The 26,924-nt window shown below is 33.2% G+C and overlaps 2 protein-coding genes across 2 annotated transcripts; one reads left to right on the top strand and one right to left on the bottom strand.

The window, feature by feature from the left end:
* The first annotated feature begins 840 nt into the window (after nucleotides 1–840).
* LOC7465343 (transcription factor MYC2) lies at nucleotides 841–2,728 on the top strand. Its single transcript, XM_002303657.4, has one exon. The coding sequence runs from the start codon at nucleotides 994–996 to the stop codon at nucleotides 2,389–2,391; it is 1,398 nt and encodes a 465-aa protein (XP_002303693.2). The 5' UTR covers nucleotides 841–993; the 3' UTR covers nucleotides 2,392–2,728.
* A 10,778-nt stretch (nucleotides 2,729–13,506) lies between these two features.
* Nucleotides 13,507–17,910, bottom strand: LOC7497523 (probable lysophospholipase BODYGUARD 3). The gene is made up of 4 exons (XM_002304545.4): nucleotides 16,808–17,910; nucleotides 16,362–16,690; nucleotides 16,030–16,229; nucleotides 13,507–14,113 (listed from the first exon to the last, which is right to left on the bottom strand). The coding sequence occupies exons 1-4, from the start codon at nucleotides 17,412–17,414 to the stop codon at nucleotides 13,780–13,782; spliced, it is 1,470 nt and encodes a 489-aa protein (XP_002304581.4). The 5' UTR covers nucleotides 17,415–17,910; the 3' UTR covers nucleotides 13,507–13,779.
* Nucleotides 17,911–26,924: the final 9,014 nt, after the last annotated feature.

The following is a 26,924-nucleotide window of genomic DNA, read 5'->3' on the forward strand; positions in this document are numbered from 1 at the left end:
CTACGAAACTAAACCCAAGAGCTTTGGGTCTAGTCGCAATACCAGATCTAAGAGTCTTGCATGTGGATTTGGTTGCAAAGTCATGTCATGAAAGTGTGATAACTAAAAAAAAAATATTTAATATTAAAAAATATTAATTGAAAAGAAAAAAATAAAGAGGAAAAAACAAAGCAAAGCGCTATTCCAATGAATAGGGCTTTGCGAGGAGGGGTACGGTAAAATCCTCTCATGAGATCATGATAATCTAATGAAAAGTAAACAAAATAAATCATGAAGTTTAATTCTTAATCAAATTAATATTGAAAGATGAAATTGAAAGAAAAAAACTAATTAAGGAAAAAAAATCTGAATCAACTGAGCTAACTCGCTAAATCTGAAATCCATGTCATGAGAGTGTGAGAACTAAATAGAAAAAAATTTAATATTAACGAATTAAATAAAATAAAAATAAATTAATTAAAAAAAATATAATTAAAAGACATTGACTGCAGTAAAAAATCGATTTTTTTTAAGTTATAGTTAATATATATACAAACACTTCTGATAAAAAATAAAAAAATCAGGTCATGGATCTTCCCTCGAATCAAAGCAAAGTACTTAAAAAGGGTTAAATCATAAACAGAATTAATGGCCCCTTAAACGTCACCAGAAATCTCAATCAAAATCATTATACAATAGATGTGACAACATTCAATGAAACCAGAACATAATTTATACCAAATGGAGTGGATCATCATATTTCTAAGAAACTCCCGTGATAATGTTGACAAACAGTGAAAAATGTACATGACGAAAGACACTGCTTGAATGGAAGTCTATTTATAAGCAGAAATCTCTTGTCCATAACCTCGCACTTCTCTTTCATTTACGATTAATTAATTTTTGGCTTTCTACAATTTCCACCACTCTCACACTCTATCAAACACAGTGGTAGAGCAGAGAAGCCAATAAAAAAAAACCCAAAGAAAGAAAGAAAGAAAACAAAATTGATCAATGGAAGAGATACTGTCCCCCTCTTCCTCCTCTTCACTCATCTCATTTGCTCAAGAAACCTCTTCAACGCTTCAACAACGCCTCCAATTCTTCCTTCATAGCCGGCCAGAATGGTGGGTTTACTCAATCTTCTGGCAGGCATCAAAGGATGCTAGTGGCCGCCCTGTTTTATCATGGGGTGATGGTCATTTCCGCGGCAATAAAAAGTACTCAAGCAAGGTTAGCAACAAGCAAAACCATCCCAAATTCGGGTTCAATATCGAAAGAAAGTCTCTTTTCAATGAGGATATGGACCTGGAGAGATTGGTTGATGGTGATGTTGCTGAATGGTACTACACAGCATCGGTAACACGAGTATTTGCCGTTGGAGATGGAATTCTTGGCAGAGCATTTACCTCTGGTTCTTCTATTTGGTTGACAGGTGATCGTGAACTACAAATTTTCGAATGCGAAAGAGTTACAGAAGCTCGGATGCATGGAATTCAGACTTTCGTCTGTGTTTCAACTCCATCTGGGGTTCTTGAATTGGGTTCCCCAGTTTTTATCAGCGAAGATTGGAGCCTATTGCAACTAGCCAAATCAATATTCGGTGCAGAAATTAATGCAAATCCGGTTCCAAAGCAGTCCAACCATGAATCTCAACCTCAAATTTCAAACTGTAATGTTTCTAATCTCCTTGATATTGGGTTGTTTTCAAGTCCTCAAACGGAGAGAACTTCTTCTCTAGAGAATAAAAAAGAGGTCTTCGGCCAAGGCAGATCATCTTCCGACTCGGGGCGTTCTGATTCAGATGCTGGATTCAGAGAGAATCATATCGGGTTCAAGAAGAGAGGAAGAAAGCCAGGTGGAAAGGAATCACCTCTAAACCATGTGGAAGCAGAAAGGCAGCGAAGAGAGAGGCTTAATCATCGATTCTACGCACTTCGATCTGTGGTTCCAAATGTGTCAAAAATGGACAGAGCTTCTTTGCTTGCAGATGCAGTCAATTATATCAAAGAGCTCAAGAGAAAAGTTAATGAATTGGAAGCAAATCTACAAGTAGTATCCAAGAAATCAAAAATCTCAAGCTGTGCAAACATTTATGACAATCAAAGCACCAGCACCAGCACCATGGTGAATCACATAAGGCCTCCTCCAAATTATATGTCCAATAATGCAGTGGAAGTGGATGTGAAGATTTTGGGATCGGAAGGTCTGATCCGAGTACAGTCCCCAGATATTAATTATCCTGCTGCAAGATTGATGGATGCACTTAGAGAGCTAGAATTTCCAGTTCATCATTTGAGCGTGACTAGGGTCAAGGAGCTGGTGCTGCAAGATGTTGTAATCAGGTTTGATGATGGATTGGTAACTGAAGAGGCGATGAGGGCTGCTATTTTTCAAAGAATGCAGAACTAGGCCAACTAATTAACAATGATGATTGGTGCACTAAGATGTAAGAGAAACGGTTGAATTTCGTCGTAGAAATCACGCAAGCTCCAAGGTGAAGTTCCTATCGCAAGGAACATAAAATTATATTAGCATATGTACTTGAATTAAGTTGCTTGTTCCTTTGCTTTATCCCACTCGATCGTGTGATCAGTTAGATTATGTTGTCAGTTTAATTTATTGAAGAAGCAGGCACGTCAATTGCTTGCTTGCTCAATCTTTCTAGTCCTTGTTAGTTTCCTCCCTTGATATGCTTTGGAAGAACTCATCTTATGAATATTACATATTTTCAATCGTTGAATCTTAATATTTAGAGCACATGGATACTTCATTAAGTGTTATGTTCGTATGCTAGAGAATTTTCTCCCAGGTTGAAATTATGGTCCGTAAAGAACTAGAGCTATGATCAGTAGTGTAGTGATTAAATGTTTCAATGATTGTGCATCATCTTATAAGAACTTCAAAGGGTTAGGTCGATTAACCTGATCAGTTCTTCTCTTTCGGGCGTTAATTAATGTTTTGATTCATCATAGGTAACTGCTATCTAGCTAGTGATTTTCCTATATTGTATCTCTCTTCTTTTTTTTTTTTTTTTTTTATATCAAATATAAAAATATAATATATCAAAATTGAATATGCCAGAAAACTAGCAAGTATATATATATACAAATCAGAAGCAAAAGAAAACATGCTTTCATTTATAAAAATATAAGATATTAGTTATCCAAAGAGAAAACCAAAAATATCACATCGGTTAGTTAAAGAATCTAGGATCCGTTAATTGCTAAAAATAATCAACCAAAAAAATAAAATCTAACAGCTACTGAACTTTTTAGCGAAGTTTTCATTTTCACCTAATCAATATATCACAAACGGTAATCAATGTTTTATTTTTCACCTACATTCTTTCTCATTAATAATAATAATAATAAACTGTAACAAGAAAGAAGAGAAATTGCTCTCAAAAGAGGAATAAAAAGGAAGTTCTATTAATTGAATGACTTAGGAATTTGGGGATAAATTAATTTTGCGTCACTCAATTTAGGACCATGCATTATTTGGTAGAGAGTGAATTACAAAACTAATACTATCTGTTTTTGGATGATTTTTTTTTTTACAGAGATAGGATTTTATTATACTAACATTGTGAAAGATTTCTACAGCTAGATTTAATTAAAATCAGCCTAAATATAATAGAATTCTCTTCATAGAAAGTGAAATGGACTACATTTAGCTGTAAGTAAGTCAAAATAAAACATAAAATGAAAATTTTATAGAGAAAACTAATGATCTAAGATCCAGATTTAAGAAATTGATATTATTTCACAAATAGACCGACAACTAGCATTTTTTTTTTGTAGAAACTCACTAAAATCTATTTTATTTTTATTTTACTTGATACATGTTCTTACCAAAATATTTGAGGATTGAAATATTAACAATCTACATGAAATTTTCAATGCAGTCCAAAGACACATAAGATACAAGAAAAAAATAAAAAACAAACAAGATCATTAAGCCTTAACCCAAGTAAAATGTTAGATAAATTGGACAAATGCGAGAAGAAATATTAGATCTCGTAAAAAGCATATTAAATCCAAGATTAATGAAAAAAATAAAAAATAAAATACAAGAAGCCTTGCAGCCGATCGAAGCCGAAGTATAGTAGTGACTGACTAATTCGATTTGGTTATTTAAAATTTAATGTGATTTTATATTTTCAAATAAAACCAAATGAATAAAACTTGCTTTTTCATCATTTTCTATAATTATAGAATAAAAAGATGAATGTATATCTTTATTTTCAATTAAATATTAATACTAAGCATTTGGAGTTTTAAACTTGGTCAGCCTTCGACTTTAAGCACGTGCTAATTTTTAAAACAAATGGAATGAGAGAAAAGTCTAAAATGGATTCTTCAATGCTCAAAAACGAAAAAGGACTTGAAAAGAAAATGCGAATGAGAAATGGAAAAAATAGAAATGCAAATACAAGAAGGGAGCAGGTAAGTTTGTGTAAGGTATGCCTTCCCGATGCATTTTTGAAAAAATCCATGCAATTAAGAAATATAGAACTCACAAAATGTTAGAGAATAAATGTGTGTTTGGGGGTAGTGGTGTCCTCACTACCGGTTTTTTATATATATTTTTGAACAATTTTGATGTGTTGATATTAAAAATAATTTTTTTAAAAAAATAAAAAATATATTTTTTAATATATTTTTAAGTGAAAATATTTTAAGAAATAATCTCAATCATTATTCCAAACACCCTGAAAGATAAAAAAAAAAAAAAAAACACTCCTCCTTTGTGAGAAAATAAAATTAAGTAATAGAACAATAATTGCAGGACTACAACTTAAGAATTGTTTTCATTCTTGAGATGTTTGTACACTCAAGAATTATATTTGCATGATGATCATTTGCACACTCTAAACAGTAACGAGCATTTGAATATTGACCAAGTAAACCTTACAATCATGCGTGTGCCCGTTGGTTTGGCATTCATTTAGTTTGACCTATATTTTCAAAATGCTTTCAGAGCCCCATGATTTGTTTTTTCTTTCCTTGGGAAAACTCGCTTTGGAGAAACCAAAAACTAGGGTGGTCATAAAGTTGTGTGGAAAATGAAGTTTCCTCCGTAAAGTCGATCGGCAATGGTCCTCATTTCCATGAACTCGATATTCTTGCTATATATACACATCATTTCCTTTCGCTTAATTTGTTTTTCTCCATGCATTTCATGTCTTGATTGTTTCGTTTCACATGGAGCAATCAATGGGTAAGATATTGGTCAAGAAGGTGGAGCTGTTCTGACCAGGAACTAATATTCCTGCCGTCTCTTTCCTTCTAGCTAGAAAACTTTTGTCCCGGGCCGCGGGCCGTGGACGGTGCACTTATCAGGGGGGCAGCTGTTTGGACTTTTGGCATAGATATTTTCTCCCAAGACCATCTAGGGCATAGTTGTAATATCTTGTTTGATTTGATGAGTTGATGCTAAAAATTCAATATCGCCAAGTTGTTAGTTGACTGTCTTTGGGTTGTTTGGATTGAAAATGTGGTTTTTTTATTTTTTCACATAAAAAATATGTATTTTTTATTTTTATAAGGTGTGGTTTATGCTTTAAGATGATTGTACCTTTTAAAAAAAACCATCACACCTCCAAACCAAACACACATGTCACAAGCTAAAACTCATTCAATTCAAGTAGGTTTTTAAAGATCCCAATAATTCAATCAAACTCAATTTAAATTTGACTAGATTAATTATAAGTAAAAAAAATAAAAAATAGTAATACTATCCAATAATAAAGAAGCTTGGTTTTTTTTTAATAATAGATTGTGGTTGTTATCATTTTAATATTTTATACTTTAAGTTTGGCTTGTATTTTGGATATTTGAACTATGTTTGTAATTTTAACTTTTAAATCTTTAAATTATTATTTATTTTTTTAGATTGAGTAAAATTTATGTTGAAATTGAGGTTAGAAGTTGCATAATATTTATATTCATCATGCTAAATCATTTTTAATGTAGTATGTTGTTAATCAAATGAGTTGATTGATGACCTGCAAATTGACTCCATAATCTTGTAACTTGAGCTCTTTTTTAGATCAGTTTACAAATCTTGCCTAAAAACTATAATTGTAGATAATATTCTAGCATGCATATTAAGCATATATTTAAACTTGTAATAGATATAAGATCAAAGTCCTAGCATGCATACTAATAATAAAAATAATAATGCTTAAATTAAAACAAATAATGGTACTTATTGAAACACTTTAAATAAATCAAATTTTTGTCATTGTCAAAGATGAATCATTTTTTCTCAATGCTTTATTGCTCATCACTTGTGCAACTAAAAAGTTTGTAATATGTCTTCTAAGATTCTAACACCACCACTTTGGTTTAGATACATTTCTAAACAAGGTCTTTGAAATAAAGATTATGTAATTTAAATATCTCTCAATAAGATGAACTCAAACTCTAAATTTGAGAAAAAAAATCAAAGCATAATTAAAAGGGAGAAGAAAAACACTAAAAATAAGATGAAAAAGAGTGTAAAATTTAAAAATTTCAAGTTAGAAACTCTTTCTTTATCTCCCTTTTATAATGAATTTTGAAAGTTAAAAGGTTGAAAAATTAGTTTCCCTCATTATCAACCATTAATTAGCCACTATAAATCAAAAATTAAATCTAAAAAAACAAAAAGTTCTTTGAGAAAAAATCAAGAGTTATTTGAGATAATTTTTTTATTAACTCGTAATTTGTTTAATTAAAACAAATCTCTAACATAGTTGATGGTCTTTTTACATTTATTTTATCTGTTATTCTTATTATTTTTTAGGATTTTGTTGTTGTTTATCTTTATTGTTTTTGCATATTTTTCATAGGTTTATGATGTTATAATGGAGATTTGTTTAAAATTTTAAAAGTTTGGAGTCTAGACTGTTTGAGCCAAAGTACAAGTACGTAAGAGAAAGATTTTCTAAAATAGTAGAGTTGTTGGATAAATTGTTAGAAAATAAGAGTATCTATAGTATAGTTTTCTATCTAATTTCAATCAGATTTTATATAGCATAAAATATATTTTTTATGCTTTTAAAGTTTGTATTATGGTATCTAAGTCCTTTTAAAAAATATCTATTTAATTTAGATCAACTTGAATATGAGATATATGAGTTTCCTCTCTATTTTAGAAAAGATCTACCTTAAAAAAAAACATGGTAGTAGTAGTAATGTAATTAAATGAAACATTATATTGAAGAAATATGGAAATATATGCAGCGATTCCATACAGGATTCAAGGGCAGAAATCCTGCATTGAGGGCAGAAATCCTGCATTGATCTTCTGCACACATTACTCTATTGAGAGATCCCCTGCTATAATCCTTCATTTCATTTATGTCATGATCTCCATAATTTCTGTATCAAATCATGTATATATATAGTAAGAAGTAATGACCTGTAATGTATGAAATGCCTATTTAAAGGCACGAACAATATACATGAATATAAGTTCAGTTTTCCTACATATATATGATTTTTTTATAGTATTTATTAAATAAATCATTTCTGTTTTTATTTAATGCATAAAAACAAAACAAAAAAAAAACAAAAACGACTTCGCTCAAAATTCACTCTCGAAGCCATATAAAGAAAAACATCAATCACGGTTACGCATCGTCAGACTTTAGATTCTTAAGTCAAAGATGCTTCTTAGAAATTCCCCTTTTTTTTGCCTTGTGTTATGCATGTGGTGTTATCCTAGTCGTACCGAGAGAGAGACAGATGCAGGACATTCCATTTCGAATATTACCAAAAGGCAAAAGATGCAGGACATTCCAAGAACCTTGCTGGGAAGATATAGCACGTGACTAAAAATTGAAAACCAAGACATAGATTATCACGTAATTCTAAGTGATCATACATGAAAATGGAAAAGATTTAGTATTGGCAAGATTCATTGAAACCTTTGGATACCTAGCTAGCAAGCTTCACGACAGTATTGGATATGGTCCCAAGAGTGTGCTGGGACGGTCAGGTCTTTGTTCCCATTTCAAGATCACTAAATGCTGAGTTCATCACGTGATTATTGTTTCAATTAGTGATAACTGAGGATTGGGTGACCTGAAAGGGATTCTTGCATGAATATGTATCTCCGAACTAATAATCAATTGCTAGATTCAGAAAAAGCTAGGCTGCACTGATATATAATATAATTAGCTAGCTCCTCTCTTTCGATGGTACTTTTGGGCCCCAATACAGTTTTCAGGGACGACAAAATCAATTAATTAAGAAAAAGAACCAGGTACAATGTTAGGAAAATGATCATGGAAGATATATAGGCATTTATAATTATTTTCATTGTCAAAGGTTGTTGGTCCACCACTTTAGCAGAGCGTCTTATTGATGGAAACTGACTAAATTAAGAATTGAAAATTTTGGAGAAAGTTTCGTCTAATTTGGGAAAGGACAAATCTCTAACACGTTAATTGAATCACATTTAAGAATGAAAGGGGATGTTTTCACTATGAAGAACCCATTTTTGTTTTTTTATGAGAACAATCTCGTGTTTTTATTTTTTTTATCGCGTAAGATAGGACAAAAAGAAAGAAAGATATACAACGAGTCGATTCGAATGATATAAGTGGGTTTGATTGGTGGTTCATATATATATATATAAAGAAATACGGTTTTTTTAAATGTAGAAAGGAGAACTTTGAGTTCTAATTGATTAGATTATTAGACAAAGCCATGGAGAACATAAACATTCAAAAATCAGTGTAGATAAGCTCTAATGGATGACGACTTTGTAGAGTGGAAGTGCCAAATGGGAGTTTATGGCTTTTATTGCATTGATAGGAATAATAAAAAGATGACAAAAGTGAAGGAGATGACACAGGGAGATCAGATGGGGAAAAAACAATATGACAGAATTTTGGATGAAGGGTGCCCAAAGTCTATCGTGCCATCGATGAAGAGAAACTTTGACCCTCATGCAAGCTTGTTTCAGTATCACAGTCTCTCCCATGTCGGACCACTCGTAAATATTATTCTTGCTATGTCTCTGAGCGAGAGGTACTGCTCCCGTGGTAAGATCCTTCACACAAAAATGGATGGGAAGAATTCACTAGAGGTGTTATTGGTTTTACAAAATTACAAAACATAAAGGCTTTGTTTCATGGATGGAACACAAAGGACATTAAATAGAGAGAAGGAGTGGGATGAGGTAGAAAAGGTAGAGTTAACAATATGTGTAATATTTAAACATGTACCATCACTAGTAACAATATCAATTGGTCCTTCATAAGGTTGCTTAGAAGTTAGGTTATGGGATTAGCAATTGGTGTTGCCGAGGAAGAAAATAGCCTTCTAACAGTAAAGCATCCACGGGCAATGTGACCTTTTCTGTCACAAAATTGACAAATAACACTAGATCGTTTTTCAAAGGATTGGTTGCTATAACTGTGGTTGCCAAAATCGGGGAAACGCTGATCTTGATTTCCTTTATGTCAAAAATGTCTTTTACTTGATGAATTTGAACAAGGGAAAACGAGCAGCATTGATATTAATTAATCATGTCAAGACTTCCGCTGGATCGAAGCTCTTCTCATTTGCGAAATGCCTCATGTTCAACGAGTTTGTCGTGAAGCTCATCAAAGCTGATCACAGTATCTCGCGCTCATAGTACAACAACAAGTTTTTTGAATTCAGCACCCAGACCACTGATCAGAATGTGAGTGATGAGATAATGGTTTGGAATTGGCACTCCAATTAAAGTCGGCTCTTTAACAATGTCACATATTGTTGCAAGGTATTTTATCGGAGGCTGTGTGCCAGCATGTACCCCTGGTGATCCGAGGAACAAGATCTCTAAATGATCGTATTTTTTCACCAAGTTGGCAACGTCGTTTTAAGACTGTGGGCAAGTAAAATCCTACCCTAGTTACTTAAGAAGCAAGAGCTCTAGATCGTTTAAGAAACAAGTTGGCAACGTAGCTTTAAGATCGTGGGCTAGTAAATCCTACCACAGTAGAATCCTACCCTAAAATATTGGATTTGACATCTCTCTAGGTTCACATACATTTGAGATATACATTTGAGATTGACACTTAACTGAACCTAAGAATGTTGGGTCTAACATCTCTTTAGACCCACATGCTTTTGGATTCAGCACGTAAATGAACATAAGAGTGTTTGAGTCTAATATCTTACTAGACTTACATGCATTTAGATTTAGCACATAGATGAACCTAAAGGTATTGATTTTGACATCTTGTTAGACCTACATGTATTTAGGTTCAACACGTAACTAAACCTAAAGATGTTGATGCCAGACCCACATTCATTTTAATTCAGCAGTGTTGGATCGACACCTTACTAGATTCACATGCACTTGAGCTCAGAGCGTAGCTAAACCTAAGGATATTGGGTATGTTACCTCGTCAGACCTACATGCATTTGAGCTCAGTACATAGTTGAATCCAAGAAGGTTGGGCCTGACAGTTCGTCAGACTTACATGTACTTGGGTCTAACGCGTAGCTGAACCTGAAGATGTTAGACTTAGAAGTAGGCTTGAATCATATTATTTGGAGTTGATATTCTACGAAGTCTAAATATGTTGGGGTATTACCTGACTTTAGTTCTTTAATCATGCACTTCTAAGCAAACATTTCACACATATATACGAGTATAGATATATAGTACAATGATCCATCAAAGCGAATAATATAAATGACTTTAGGACTAAGAGAGCTAATTAATAATGCCAAGTAGAATAAGGTTGTCTTGTCTCATCCATCCAAGCCTGAGTTTAAGACTTTGTTGTCATCAATTATTACTTTTGAGGGTGGACAAGGTTTTGGCTTGTACATGTAGCCATGAAAATCTCACCCATAGAGAAGCACATCAAATTGCGTTTTCCATGAGCAATAATTTATGGGAGCTAGCTTTAGTGGTATCTAGTCGACTATATTTATAGAAATGAGGTTGTTTTGGTTTCGATCTGTTGTATCGGCTAATATCTGTTGTACAGGCTGCTAAGATTGAGGAGTGGAAGGTTGTGAACCTCTAGCAAGCAGCTAGGAGCATGAGTTGTGCAGGGGAGTGATTCTTGCCTAATATCCCCCGCAAGATGGAGAAACTTATCTTGGATCGAAGTCTTGGACAGTGATTCTCGTGGACCAGAAAATTGTGTGCTATACTGGCAGCTAGGAGCATGATTTGTGCATCTGAGTGATTTCTCCCTAAGAAATCACATGGGGTGACGTGGTTTTCCTCGGCAATTTAAGAGATTTGGCAGTAAGGACAAACGAGGAAAGCTGTAAAAGCAAAGCTCAAACCTATTGAAATGGTGATTCGAATCATCACTGCATCATTATCTAATTGTCCATAAATCCATATCTTAATCGATACGGATGGAATTCTATTTTTCTATCGTTTTAGAAGGTGCCGAGTCAAGGCCCATTCACTTCCTGATTAATTAAGGCTTTAACCGAGGATAAGTTGAGGCCAGATTCGTTACCAGAAGTTGAAGCCCTCCTCATGTACTCCAACTAATTAGGCCTTGTTGTCGGTCCATTGTACATGAAAGTAGGCCTCTTATCATGTTTTTATTGCTCTTAAGAAAAAAGGACCTGATAAAAAAAAAAAAAAAGATGCAAATGAAATATTTTTTTAAAGATCCAATAAAAAATGGATGTAAATGAAAAAAAAATATATAAGATGATAAAAAAAGTTTGAAGGACCTAATAAAAAAAAAAGAAAGAAAGGATGCAAATGAAAAAAAAAAAACTTAAGGTGGTAGTGTTTCCACCCCAAGTTTTTTTAATGTGTAGAATAATACTAATATAAAGGCTTGTGTTCCGTTGCGGGTTAGCATACAGATTTTTCAATGCAACAAGGAATATCCAAGTTGTAGATAACTATTTGATATTTTTATTAAACTCTGCCTAACAAGTAATTTTTGAAACCTTCAGATCTGACTCCTTACCTAATCTAATTTTAAAATTAAACCTTGTGAAAGTTGTTCACATGTGATCCGATTAACTTGGTCGGTTGAAAGACATACCCATTGCCTGTTAAAAAAAATTGAAGATTAAATTGAGAAAAATAATGAAATTAACACAAAAAAACTCATAACCAAACTTTTTGTCTAGCTTAGGTCTAAAATTAAACCGTGTAGAAGTTGATCTGATGAAACCTAGTCGACTTGATCAATCCAAAGGCAACTTGAATAACAAGTAAAAAAAGATAAAATTGATAGAAAAAACCTCTCGACTTAACTTTCTCTTAGCTCAGATTTAAAATTAAATCGTGTGGGAGTTGTCTCGATGTGATCCAGTAGACTTGATAATCAAAGTTATAATCGAATAATTAAAATTATATCAACTCTAGAAAATGGCATGTGAGGATCTGCGAGGGGGGCAGGTTTAATTTCATTTGCTATTTGTTAAATCTCTTTGAAACTATAACAGACTGTAATTTTAAATGCAAATGATCAGGATGTGTAGAAATTAAATGGCAAGATGGACACAAGTCTCCTGGAACTAGACAGAGGTCATGAAGATCTCTAACCACATCCTGTCTCCCACTGCAGGTAGTTTTGAGAGGAGAAATTTCTCGCGAAGTGGCCATCATATTCAACGTTATTGTTGAATTCTAATATTTGGTAGACTTTCCGGAAAAAAAATTGGGGTAGAGGCATGCATTGTGGATCGCTCGAGACTTGTAGCATTTGCTAGGATACGTATAAACCTTCAAAAAACGAAGGCTAATTCACCTGCATTGCGGTGTATTAATTTTCATTGACACTTACGGCAAGATGCATGATAAGCTGTGTTGATGGACAGAGCATCGATCAGAAATGACTTGCCAAAAGAACAACAATCCTACCCGCTGCTTAGTATTTCCAATTTCATAACATCGTATGGCAAGGTCAAGACCAAGTCGTAGAAAGATACGTAAATATCATACATCAGAACAAGTTATTAATGATGTTTTGCAGGGGATTGGTAAGAAATGTCTACTTGTATAGTAATTAGTTGATGGATAAGTGCATGTATTAATTATTTAAATATTGGTTAGAAGTGAGTGGGTGAATGTGTTTGATATCTCATTTAAGAATGTCATGGATCTATTTCTACCAATCAATTAATTCTTCTGAAAATGGTTTTCCAAATTAAAAAAAAAAAACAAAAGAGTAATTAGTCCTTGTAGTTTAGTAAAGTTAAATATAATTAATCCTTGTAGTGTTAGAAACTATGTACTTAGCCCATATAATTTTATATTTGTGTATAATTTAATTCTTTTATTCCATGCATGCTCGTTTTCAATTTTTTTTCTTGATAAATAAAATAAGAAAGAGAATTATATGAGATGAGAAGATTTGACTATGAAAAAAAGTATTTTGAAATTAAAAAAACTCCTAAATTGAGGATGATTAACATCAATTAAGATACTATTTAATTATTTTTGTTTTTTATATATACTGACTAGTTTTGATAAACTGACAGAGAATAATTTATGGATTGACCATACAATTTATGGAACACTATTTATGAAAGGAACAACCAAGAAAAAAGAAATCAATGAAATCTTGTAAGAATGTGAACTTTGCCAAGCAACATACAACAACAAGATTTGTTGTCAAGAGATATTTAATTCACTTGCCTTTATCTCATCAAATTCGCTATAACGATCATGCATCACGCCAGCTGAGAGACTTCAAAGTGCCTGAAGTAGCAGTAAATGTAAAACCTGCCAATCTTAGAGAATTTAATTATACCCAATTTTGACAGGAAATATTTATGTGGCGACTTAATTTGATCGAGCTTGAGCAAGACGAGGGTCTTAATTAACCACTCGGTCTCCTCCCCTCCAGATTTCTTCAAGTTCCCTAGCAAAGACCTTCTGTCTATTAACAACAATTGTGATGTGATCTTCGTTGTCGATCACCTTAACTTGAGCCCGAGGGACTTTTTGCTGAACATTGTAGCTACATTCAACTGGGATAAGCTCATCATTTTTGCCATGGAAGATATTGACATCACATTTGAGGTGGTCACGGACTGAATCCAAGTACCCATCAAGCTTGCTGCCGGTGCCACATATAATGTTGTGTAGGGTATGCCATGCAGCGTTGTGGGTGTGGCAAAAGAACCCCTCAATCAAGAACGTCTTCATCCTATACATTTTTTGTCAAAGTTTTGCATTTATGTCAGTAGGGGATCGGAGATCATTTTGCATGGAGTAAATTAAAGCAGAGCATATGAAGAAAAATATATGAGAAAAACAGGATTATCTCTGCACAAAACACCTGTCCCCATCACTCGGCACATGTTTTCACCTTCCAGAGTAACTTCCAAACTGAACGATTCACCTACCGCTTATGTATTACATTTAATGGTTAATTACTACTATTTTTGTCCTTCTGAAGGATTTTTGCCAACTCTTTCTTGGCTTGCTTGCTCAAAACCGACATGATATTAAAATAAGATTCACGAATTCCCAAAGTTGCCATCAAAATTCATAAATTTAGAAACCTAATTAAACCGACACTTTTAACCTATGTGATTTTAAACCTAATCAAAATTCACGAATTCCCAAAGTTACAAATTTTACGACCATACTGCATTAGTGTGAACAAATTACCACATTTTTAACCTATGTGATTTTAAAATCTCCTATCTGCAAGTTTTAAAACGAGGAATCATCATTTGTCAAACCAAAATTTACAATTTCACCGTTCGAACAAGTGGAGGAGGTCTACCAAATCATCCAGCAGCACCACAGGTTAGCCAATCTTTACAAAGAAGCCTACCAGTGCCATAAAGCAGCCGAAGATTATCTAGCTAGCCAGTTAAGGGCCAAAACATTATGGGCTAAGCCCCTAAATCTTGGTGGGACACTTTTACGCTGGTCTGTCATTAATCTCAACAATAACCATGAGAAAGCAACTGTTCAATTAGGATCTGACAATTGTCATTTGTGCTGTGGTCCACCATGGCCCCCGTTATAATGGGGGCTCGGGAACTTGGGTTTAGGCCATATGTTATTCTACAAGTTAGTGTAACGGTTACTTAGATAAAAAGATATAGATATAAGAGAAGAGAAGAAAAAAAATTTAAAATTTTATGTTCGATCTAAATATGTTTATTATTTCTTATGAAATTGAAAGTAATTTTTCTTTCATCGAATAACTAATGATATTTATTTTAAAAATAACATAAAATTTCTCTTTATAGTACCAGCTAACTAATAATATCTTAAAATCAAAAAAATTTATATCGGTTAGAAAATAGTTAATGATATCTTATTAGTTATTTTATAAGTTTTATTTTAAAAAATAAACAAACATAAAGAGAAAAGAAAATAGAATACATAACCTATTAAAAATAATAAAAATATTTTCACCTGCTCGTATCTATTTTTTTTTAAAATAAATCTAAAAACAATTAATAGAATATTAATAGTTACAAACATCATAAAATCTCTTGTTAGTACTTACCATAAATGTTATTTTTCTAATTATTGGAATACTCAAAATCTAAGGAACAAATATTTCTGGCCAATTATCCCAAAATGGACCCTGTAAATGGATTGGAGAGATTTTAGGGATCTGTCCTGCTATTAATGAAGAAAAGGACAGGTATTTAATTTGAATGGGGTTTAGGGGTCATGCATCGTCTTTGTGTAAGGGAATTGACTGGCTTGTGCAATGCCAGGTCTCCTTCATTTCTTGTTATTCTAAAAGTATTAATTAATTAATTAGCAGTAGGTCCAAAATTACTAATTAAGATGAGTCGTGTAGCTTAAGTGCGAAGATCCCTACTTTTTTCTCAGAGAAACTAGATTAAAAGAATACAGCGAAATCCTTCTCTTAATTAAATATTATATTTATGGCAGAAAAATAAAGGAAATTAATTAAGACCACACCATATGATATTAGGTTTGGTGGGTAGTTATGAAATTGAGCACAAAAAACATGAAGAAAATTTTATTATGAACCAAACGAGAAGTTTCGATTGTTGAGTTTTACTAGTGCCAGCACTTGAATTGTTAGGACAGTTCTTAAGGTGGTGGGGTTTGATGAGAATTCACCTGTTTCGTGTGACTAGTTTTGTAAGAAACTCCCACAGCCGGTGATTTTTGCAGATGACAAGGCAAACTGCTCTGGTGATGTGCTCATACCAGCACGCAATTGATGCACCAAACGTAATTAGTGGCCACACACGCCTTGGAGCCACTTGTTTCATCACATGTTGTGCTGCCGGTACACCTTTTGGTACTTTGTAATATGGCTGCCATGGTCACATATATAAACCAGTTATACAGTAATTAATGCATTAGGAATTTTGAACGATTTTGTGAATCATTTCACATGGAAAATCGAAACAGTTACAAAACAACATCAGAAATAAAAACTAACTTACCGGTGCAAGGAGGGTTAGGGACTTGACCGAGCCAGGGTGTTTTACGGCAAGTGCCAGGGCCAAAATACAGCCTAAAGAATGAGCAACAATGTGGAAGGACTTGACTTTGTATGGTTCAAGAACGGATTGTTCAATCATGTCCAGATGCTCTCTTAATGTGTAAAGGGAGTCAGCTGGCTTAGGGCTCCTCCCAAACCCTAGTAGATCAATGGCAAACAGTCGGTAGGTTGATTTAGCTGCATTTGAGAAGTTCGGAAATAATGTTTCCGTCCAAAATGCTGAAGATGAAATGAATCCATGAACGAAGAGGACATCTTCTTTTGCCTTATCTGATCGAACATTACAAACCATAATTTAATCATGACACGTTAGAATTATAATGAATAAATGAGTAATTAGTGTACATGCATATGCTGCTAGGACAATTGTGTTTTTTAGTTAATTACCTTTAGGTCCTTCAGCTCTAACGAAGAGGGTTTCTTTGCTAGAAGTTGTCCACGAGGTGCAAAACTTGCAATCACAATCAGACCATCTTGAAGTGGGATATAATTGCTGGCCTCCAATCTTCCCTCGAAGCATTCCAACAATGGTAGAGTTAACAGTGAATGTGGATCTCGTAGTTCCTTTCTTGATATTCTTCTCGGATGATTGTACAGTGACAGTACTGGACTTATCCTCCACCTTGAATCTCTTGAGCTCATTTACGGTTGATTTTGAAATCTCAGACACTAATGAAGGACGAGTGTAAAGAGTGTCTGAGATCTCTTCTAACCCTAACTTGGTAGAAGTAAGGCAAACAATCTTGGACTCACCTTGTTCAGAGACTAAGATCTTGCCGCTACTAGTGATGGCTTCTTTAGCTGAGGTACAATAACAAGGTTTCCATTCAGCTTCAATGATGAAGTCCACAGCTTTGAATGCAAAACATAGAATAAGATCAAAGATGTCTAGAAGAGAGAAGACAATGAAGCTCACTGCATCATGTAAAACCCTGCCTGTTAGCCTTAAAATCATTATGGTTTTTCCCATTACAGCCATTTCACTAGAAGGCATCAGTGCTCCTCACTTAAAATAGTTGATTAGACCCCAAAGAGAAGAATACAAGGACGTATAGAAGAAAGAATAATGAGTGGCTAGCTATGCCAGGAAAATTTGAAGGAAATTATTTGCTCCTATTCAAGAATGTCAATATTCCAAGCACACATTCCTCTTCTTGGTCTTGATTTCTTGATTTAGAGTTCTTGAAAATGGTTGTGGAAACAATGTTGCCCTAACTTGTTGACCACTCCCAAAAAGTGCCTCACTTGATGAAATCGTGAGGGCTTTACTTCTCTACCTTCTTAAAACTTCTTGGAGAGAGTGGGGGGGAGAGAGAGAGAGCTAGAGAGAGAGAGAGAGAGAGACATGGGAGGGAGAGAAACACATGTGGGGGATAAAGAGAGTGAAACACACAATTACAGATAGCAGATAAATGAATTGATAGTTTCATGAAACATTGTTTGTTGGCCATGGAAAAAAAGTTAGGTGGTAGTTGAACCTCTCCTCTGTAGGAGAAGAAACAATTCTTCTGAGGAAATATTAAGACTGCTTTTAAGTTTCTTTGCTGTCCCAATTCAGATGAAATAATGTATTAATATATTTAACTAGACGATTAACTTAAAAACACAAGTCTTTTCTTTATTTTTTTCCCCTAAGAAAACCAAGGTAAATAATTTTTCGTAGAGAAGAAAAGATCTCTTTCTTGCACATGCGAAATACTACTATAGCTAGGTCACTTTTTTTCTCATCCACCATGTTACAACTCATCCTTTGTTAACCCTGATCAGAAATATATGCCTAACACATTAATGAAAGCATTCTTTTTCAAAATTGAACAGCTCTCTCTGAACCTCTCGTATTTATTGCTGGCTGTCTTGCCTGCCCACAGGACTTCCATCCTCTTAGTTACCGATTATTAATATGCTCCTGATCACCACCACCGTCCTCATTCCTGAGGTGATCTTGTTTTAAGGCTTGTAGGAGAAAAATGAGAAGACGACAGCTTCCTAATTCAAGTAGTTAGATGGGGCAGGATTTTCACTTCGACGTGGGATTTGGATAAATGTGAAATTAAGTGAATCATAAATTGATCACTATATCTTCATTCAAAATGAGAAGGGAATGAATTAATGGCAACCGAGTTTTTTTTTTTTTTTGGGAGGTGGGGGGGATGAACTAATAAATTTGCCCAAGTGTAATGATCAATTATCAACCACATTTCATAATCTAATCATCAACCTCCAAACAAACTTTTTAAATGTCATTAGCTGGTGTGTCCTGTCCTTGATCGCTCATATTGTTTATATGATTAATATCTTAATCAAGTGCAAACATATATCTATATGGTTTATGCTATATATAAGTACCAAACATATCAATTTATAGTGTTAATAGTTCAACAAACTAGTTTGATGGTTAAGGGATATACTCTCTTCTTTACTACTAAATTCAAACCTCAAATTAGATTGCAAGAATTTTATTTTATTTTTTTATTTTCAACTCTTGATAAGGATAGCGACTATCTTTAATTAGAATTGAAACATGGATTGAGTCTTGTTTTATAAAAGTTGACTCAAATATACCCTCACACTTGAAAAAAAAGAAGAAAAAAAGAAGCTTTAAAAATATTTTTACTCAGTTGATTTACACGCACATACACACACGGTGTAGGTTCACATATCCATGTCCGATAATGTATATACCGACAAAAAAAATACCCGAAGCAATTGATAATCATACAGCTAAATCTAGTGAGAGTCATTGATCTCTTCACACTTACCTTACATGACCTTAATTTCTTCTTCTTTTTCTCCAGAGAAACGATGCATAGCATTGATCTCTTATCAGTTCAAACCCAACCACACCATATGTATTACGATGAAACATGACAAGTTGACTATGGTTAGAAACATATAGCATTCAATTTGTTAGTAATCTTAAGGTGTCAACATTAATTAACTACCTTGTAAACTATTCTAAGAATTGGTAAGACTAATCAGGTTCAAGTTCTACTCACTCAATGTCGTCATTAGGACGAGCCCGTTTCTTTCACTCAAAGTCATTAATGGGTGGGATCATCATAACATTTTTCTTCTTAAATGTTAATCTCCCAACCTAAATGATCACTATTCGAACTGATGAAAGTGATTACATGTGATAAATAAAAACCCAACCTGTGAAATTGATCCAAACATAGAGTAATTAGTCTAGTACTTTCAACTCGAAATTCAAAATTACTGAACGCAAAATTAATAACCCAAGAGTCTTGGATAGATTGGTTGACCTGCGGATCAAGTATTATGTAAAATTAATTTTTACTTTGAAAATCTCGTAAGAGTATCCTTTAATATTAATTAATTAATTAATTAATTTCGATACAAGTATAACAATTGTATCGTGAAATTACGAAATGCATCACAAATATTAGTTGGGTGCTAAAAAATAAAAATTGTGCAATATTGAAGGGGCGAGGGCCCATAGCTCCTTTGACAGACCTAAAAATAGGCAAGGCACAATCGGTGACCGCATTGTGAATAAAAAAGTCTTCATCGATGTAACCCAAGCTCAAGTATGGCGGCTTACCGAGGGTAGCCTTTATGTGCCGCTTTGCCCGAAGGTTTTGTTTACACAAGGATCTACTCTACTTCAAAGGAGGGCAACATGTTCCTACACCAACCCATTACCATGTTAGAACTAGGGGACACATGGCAACTCTAGCTAGTCATACCCAACTCCCCCATAAATTGACGGTGGAGGTGACAACGTCACTCTAAACAGGGCGTTGCTACCCACCAGAAGCTAAAGACCTCTATGAGTAGTGCCCCCATGATAAGACGAGGTAGTAATGTATTTTGTGCCCTCCGCCTTTATTCAAGTGGACGTACGTATTCTTTCAAGAATAAATGTTTAACTGTGATGCGAGGTAAGAACAGATCAACATGAAAGAAAACCGACCTTGAAATACAAACATTCTAAGCTGTTACGTTCAAAGCTTCTTATGATTTCTCTCAATCAATTTTATATATTAACTCCACTACCATAATTAAAAAAAAAAAAGCACCTATCCTTCTGATTTACTAACTTAAATATCAGAAAGTACTTTGTGCATTCAACATATTTGTTTGTAGAATTATGCAGGCTCAACAAGTCCATCCCACCTATTAAAAGCTTGCAGCCTCTCCAAAGCCCTCTAGACGAGATCAAGTCTCGTTAGTTGGCACCTTCTTTATGGGATCACAAACTAAAAGCTAGTTGACACCCCTTCCACTTGGACATTAATCTCTGAAAATATCTCATGGTATATTGTTTAAAAACCCTTGCATGAGAGGGTTTTAGATTGGACACCACTTGCAACTCTAGATCTTCAGTAGCTAACACAATAGATAAGAATTCTTGATGAAGTCCCCTTGGCCGCACAAGAACGTCTTAAGGCTTAACCTCACTGCACGTATCCAACGCGAGCAAACAAGTCTATTTTCTTGCAAAAAAAAATGGACAAAATTATAAGGTACAAAAAATCAATCAAGATTCTCCTCATCCACAAATATATTCTCCATAGCAAAAGGAATCCTTTTTAACTTATTTTTTTTGGGTTTTTTCTATCAAAATTTATTTTTAAAACAATACAAGAAGACTGATAACTTGATAAAAACAGGCCGATAAAAATTTTAAATATATAGAATAATAAAACTAGAGTTTTAAACAAAATTAAGAGCATAATCACAACCTCATGTGTGTTATAAATATTATTTTTTCTCTTATAATTCAAAATATTCATATTAAAAATATTATTATTTGTGTTATAAATATTATTATTTTTATTATAACTCAAAGTATTGATATAAAAAATATTATTATTTGTGTTGTAAGAAGCATCTTTGAAATTCTTAATATAATTATTTATGTTATAAATATTATTATTTTTATTATAATTATAAATATTCATATAAAAAATAATATTATTTGTGTTATAAATATTATTATTTTTATTATAATTAATAGTATGAATATTAAAAATATTATCATTTGTGTTATAAATATTATTATTTTTATTATAATTAAAATTATTAATAAAATAATTAATAAATTTGAAAAAACAATTATTATTAATATTAAAAAAAATTATATTATAATTTTTTACAGTAATTTTTATTAAAATAAAAAGTGAACCCGCCGCGTAGCGCGGGTATCCAACTAGTTAAAAGCTAAAAAAAAATGGGCAAAACCCCTTGATGAAATTTTATGAACATACAAAGCTACACCAAAATCCTTCACCAATGAGACCTCATTCCTTCTCACTTATGGAACATGGAATATTACATTTGCAAGAATAAAATGCCCTTGCTACATAGTACTCTAATACTCCCCTGAAAAGAATGATGAAGGACTCTAAACTAACCTAAACTTATTAGAGGACAATGATTGTCAACTCATTTGAGGCATAAAGCATACATGCATAAAACTACTCAACCATAATATTAAGGTCAAAAATAGGTAGTTCAAGGTCAATGATCATGTTTTGAGGAGTTATAAGCAATATATACAAACCTAATTAAAAAAGAAAGGTAAGCTGGCACTAAAATATAATAAATCTTAAAAAAAAAATTAGTAATTAAGACCAAATGGTAAGAACCTCCCTTATATATGGCACTAACTCCATCTAAAAATGTACCTCTAATAATGTGTTATAAATGAAAAAAATATATATTCTTTTGTAAATAAATCCCTCTATTTTGTTTTCCTATTTTCATGTCTCCTTTATTTATTTCCATGTATTTATAAAAATATAATAGACTCCAATGTCTTCATATATACCTCTAGTACGTACTCCTTGAAATTCTCCATGAACTCCTTCACATCTGATCCACGGATATCTCCAAGTATATTTGAAATTCTTCATGGGTATCTCCATATATCCATTTACATCTCCAGATCTATATAAAATTCTCCATGGATATCTCTACTTGTCCATTTCTTCATGGTTATCTCGATATCTCCATGTCTCCAGGTTATCTTCATGCATGTATTCATGGTCATCTCCAAGTTTTCATGAAATTATCCATGGGTATCTCGCTGTCTTCATTAAATTCTTTCACGGTATCTCTATATCCAATGTTGTATCCATAAAAATCTCAATTGCTATTTCTATATATGTCACCATAAGAATCTCTATTAATATCCCTCATGTGTGAGTGCGAGTGTACATATCTCCGGCCCTATATAAGATTTTCTCCAGTTATCTTCAAGTCTAATAAATTTCTTTGTTTGTATCCGAGTTTCCTTGGAGATCACGATATTGTCTCTATCAATAATCCCCGTACGTGATCAATCTCCATGAGTGATCCCCTAGTAAGCTCATTAGCCCTGCATTCATGAGCAAGTCTTCACATCTGCTAAACATAGGGAACCCCATCAACCATCTCCGCCAATAAAAAAGGGTCCGTACCATCCAGGTGAAAAACTCCTTGTGCATGTCAAGCAAGTTTTCTCTCCACCAATCCACCCCAGGATCCATCTCATAAAACCAGAAAGCCAAAAAAAACTTCCAACCTGTACTTAGAGATCGGGGGATGTTTGTTCAACCTCCCAACTTCAATCAAATACTGGCTCGATCTCTCTGTACGTAGCGATTTCCTTATGGCTTATGAGTATGGTTATAAATATATAAACATTAATTTAAAGGCCTTTGAAACCCGAATACGAAGCGAAGAAAGTTACATTGCTTATAGGCAAAGTACAATAAAAAGATGTAATCTTGGAAAATAAAATAATCAACAAAGAAAAAATGTTTGTAATTTTTACAAACCAAAGATAAGACCAATTTGCTTCTGTCCTTAAAAATATAAATATTATTAGTAGAAGATATTTAATATTTTTAAAGGAACATGATTAGTCATGTTTTAATTTCATCATTAGTTTTAAAATTAATGGTTTGGATTAAATTATTTGTGCCAAGTAATTTGTATGGCCTTGTGTATGAACTGACAGCTTCATAATTCGCTTCAATACTGTTGATCCATCTTTTTTAATATTTTAAACTCTAAAATGCTAAGAGATTAATTACTACATGCTCTTTGTAAGAGCAATAGCTAAGAACTATATAATAAGTTACTCACATTGTTCACAGCAGTAGATATGAATTCAAGAGAATCATCTTAGAGTTTTCCTAGCATTTATTATCACCATGCTAGCTCAACCTGCAGGTCATCCCTGCAATGGCTGGTTGTCTTGCTATAATAAAGATCACAGAATCAATGAATTCATCCTTCTATGCCAACTATATTTCCCTATAAGAAAACAAAGATGACTAGCACTACTCTCTGCAATTGACTTCAATATTCTCTTTATAAACTACCACCATCACATGAAGCTATCACTACAAAAGAAGGACATATATATATATATATATATATATATATATATGCTGACTAGATCTGAATTGATCAGTCCTGAGTAGAGTTGAGTGCAAGAGAGACCAAAAGTCAAAAGCCCGACTCAAGTTTGTTCTGATGACCCATAACTATCTATGCTGTCATAATTCTGCATTCCCAAAGCTTCTTATTTATTGATTTGTCCCTCTTTTCTTTGGAATCCCTCGAGTTCCAACGTTGACTTCCTTCCATTGAAAAAACTGAAAGCAAAGATGAGATGTTGAGTGTTAAAAGAAACCATGTATATATGGGGTTCAGTCTGCATGCCCCTCCCTACAACAGGATATGGATTTCTGTAAAATTAAGACCCAAGTCAGTGTTGAATTTTGAGCCATTACCATGTGAGATGCATCTACTTTGTTAATCTTTGCATGCGATCTGTAATGCTTTGCCTCTTGTGATGTGAGCTGTCACACCTGTGCATTTTTTTTCCATGTCGTGGTTAGCAGGTAGCCAGGAATATGCAGCCAAGAGATCGGCATGTGGGCAGACAGAGCAAAATAAAAAACTAAGCCTCAAAGTTAAAGCTCTAATAATATCTGATATTTTATAAAAGTATGAATAATAACTAAAAACACTAGAAAAAAAACTAAATAAAATTTTAAAATAACTAAAATAATAATTAAAACAAACAAAACTAGAGTCTAATTAAAATTTTAGAAGACCCAACAAGTTTTTTATGGGAAAACTGATCGTAGAATTTATTTAAAAAACAATTAGTTTATTTAAACCTGAACCAATAATCAAAATCTTTTATTATCGGATTTTCTTCAAGCTTCAAGTTTCATATCTAACACATCCAGATTTCTTCACAAATTTCATTTCAAATCTAATTCTATCTACCTGGATCATAAACATGTCATTTTTCCTTTCCTTTTATTTGTTTAATGCTAATATCAACAAACAGTTCCACTAAGAAGTTGGTATTTAGCCGAATTTCATCGATTGCAAACCCAGACAGAGATTAATTAATGTTATCATGATTATTTTTTTTAATTAATATTGAGAATGATTAATCTTGTCGTGTCACTATGACAATTGATGATCTATTGAAAAGTGGCAACGAGATCAAAGTGCAATTTTGAATGGATCTTGCCTGTGGGTCTTTGTGCTAATGTTTGTGGGCCAAATTCTTGTCAAGATGAGATTTTGTGCTGGGCTACTTGGTTGTTAGGTAATTGGATATTGGGCTCACTGGCCCACAAACATATTCAATACTATCCCTGCCGAAGAAGATAATCTCGTGTTGAAACTCTTCCTTAATATTGCTAATCTTACAAAATAATAATAATAATAATAATAATTTCTCGAGATTACTTCTTCGACAAATCTCAACTTGAAGTTTATCAGTAGACCTCTCATTCAATGAACGATGTTCTTCGGTACATGATATCTTTTTTATAAGATTTAGCATTTTTAACAAAGTCAGTTAACATTTCGACTTTCTTTTCTCTTCTTTCTTTTTATTTAGTTATTTATTTATTATACGTTTTATTTATTTATGTTTATTTAGGGCTCTTTAATTTTTTTATCCATAGAAAAGCAGATTTTTTGTTTTTTGTTTTGGTTTTTTTGCTATCTTTTCTTTGATAAGTTCTTTTTATCCGTAATGCAATTGCTGTCCTTTTTGTCTGGAATCCAATGGCCACTTGTATCAACACGACGAGCATCCTCTTCATTGAGGACATACGCTACCTATCTATATATTTTTATTTTTCAATTATTTTGTATATTTTATTGAATTCTGCTGCTGGTGATTCAAGCTTAAATTAGTGATCGATCTAAGAAATTTTATTTTCTTACATCATGTTATGATAAAGGAAGTCCACGAGAAATGCCTTCTAAGCATAAATGAGCATTGTTGTTTTGATGGACCGTAAGTGTCGATTAACATAAATATTAATAATTTAAAAAGTGAAATTTATTTTTTAATGTAATTGTGTGAGCTAGTTTGCATGTATTTTAATTAATTACAGGAGTCCTGAAATTAATAACTTTGTAAGCTTCCAGAACCGTGGGCTTGAGGTTTGTAAGATTCAAACTGATAATTTCTAGGAAGTAAATTTAAAAACTGATCAGTTGAGTTATATTTTTTAGAGTTTTTAAAAGTTGATTTACAAGCGCTTGTCGCAAAGCTATTAGATATTATTTTCAAGATCAAAATCCATTTAAAAGATCTATTTCTTAATCTCTTATAATTTATTTTTATAGAACCCTCCAGATTGCTCGAGATTTTAGCTACTTTCCCTTAATTCCGTATTTATTCTAGATTTTGTGTTATAGCTATTTCATATTTAGCTCATGATCAAATAGGACACAACAGCCAACCACACCCTCCTCTAACCTTCACACATCCTTCCTTCTGAAATTCCCAACATTAATATAGACGAAAAAGAAATAAAACTCATAAGAACATTAGTGAAAATCCCAGAATTAAACTCACCACAGAGCTTTGAGAATAGTGGACGTGTAGGAATGTGCTTGAACATGTGCAAGATTCCTGCTCAAGACTTCTTCGCTAATGAATTTGGGCTTCCATTAACTATGATTCCTGGTAAGTCTTTGTTTAGCCCCTTCAAACTGAGATTTATGCACATTATCAATTGAAACAGTGGTGAATTTGAAGGAAACACTAAACTCTGTATCATGTATCTATGGATTTGTTTTACTACCAGATCTTGTAGACATGGGTTTCGAAATGGTTTATGGACAAGTTCCACCCCCATTTGAAGAGGATCCAGTAGAAAACAGCCTAGCCTTGCAGATATTCTGTTGATCACGTAGTTTCTAACAGAAGATCTTGAATGAATGAAGGCAAACGCTAACAAGCTAAGTGTTCACAATAATTACATAACAAAGAATAAAAGTACAGGTTCATTTGAATACTCTTAACAAATATTTTAACAAAACCTCTCGCTTTTATCCACTTTGACAAAGCTAATTATGGTACGATCTAGTGTTTTTGCACCTTTCCCTTTCTTTTTTATACTTTACATGGTTTCCATGTGAATCTTCAATCGGTGCCTCAAACATTTTCTGGAACCAACATTTAGTTTCGAGCAACAGCAGTTACTCAAAGAATGTTGTTTCTTTA

Source organism: Populus trichocarpa, chromosome 3, assembly GCF_000002775.5.
Source record: "Populus trichocarpa isolate Nisqually-1 chromosome 3, P.trichocarpa_v4.1, whole genome shotgun sequence".
Taxonomy (NCBI): Eukaryota; Viridiplantae; Streptophyta; class Magnoliopsida; order Malpighiales; family Salicaceae; genus Populus; species Populus trichocarpa.

What these genes read in the sequence shown, in the direction of transcription:
- LOC7465343 (XM_002303657.4), top strand. Translation starts at nt 994, where the DNA reads ATGGAAGAGATACTGTCCCCCTCTTCCTCCTCTTCACTCATCTCATTT.
- LOC7497523 (XM_002304545.4), bottom strand. Translation starts at nt 17,414, where the DNA reads ATGCCTTCTAGTGAAATGGCTGTAATGGGAAAAACCATAATGATTTTA. An exon ending in TAGAGCTGAAGGACCTAAAG is followed by an intron (nt 16,691 to 16,807) that starts GTAATTAACTAA and finishes ATGTTCGATCAG; the next exon opens with ATAAGGCAAAAGAAGATGTC. An exon ending in AAACTAGTCACACGAAACAG is followed by an intron (nt 14,114 to 16,029) that starts GTGAATTCTCAT and finishes AAAAATGTATAG; the next exon opens with GATGAAGACGTTCTTGATTG.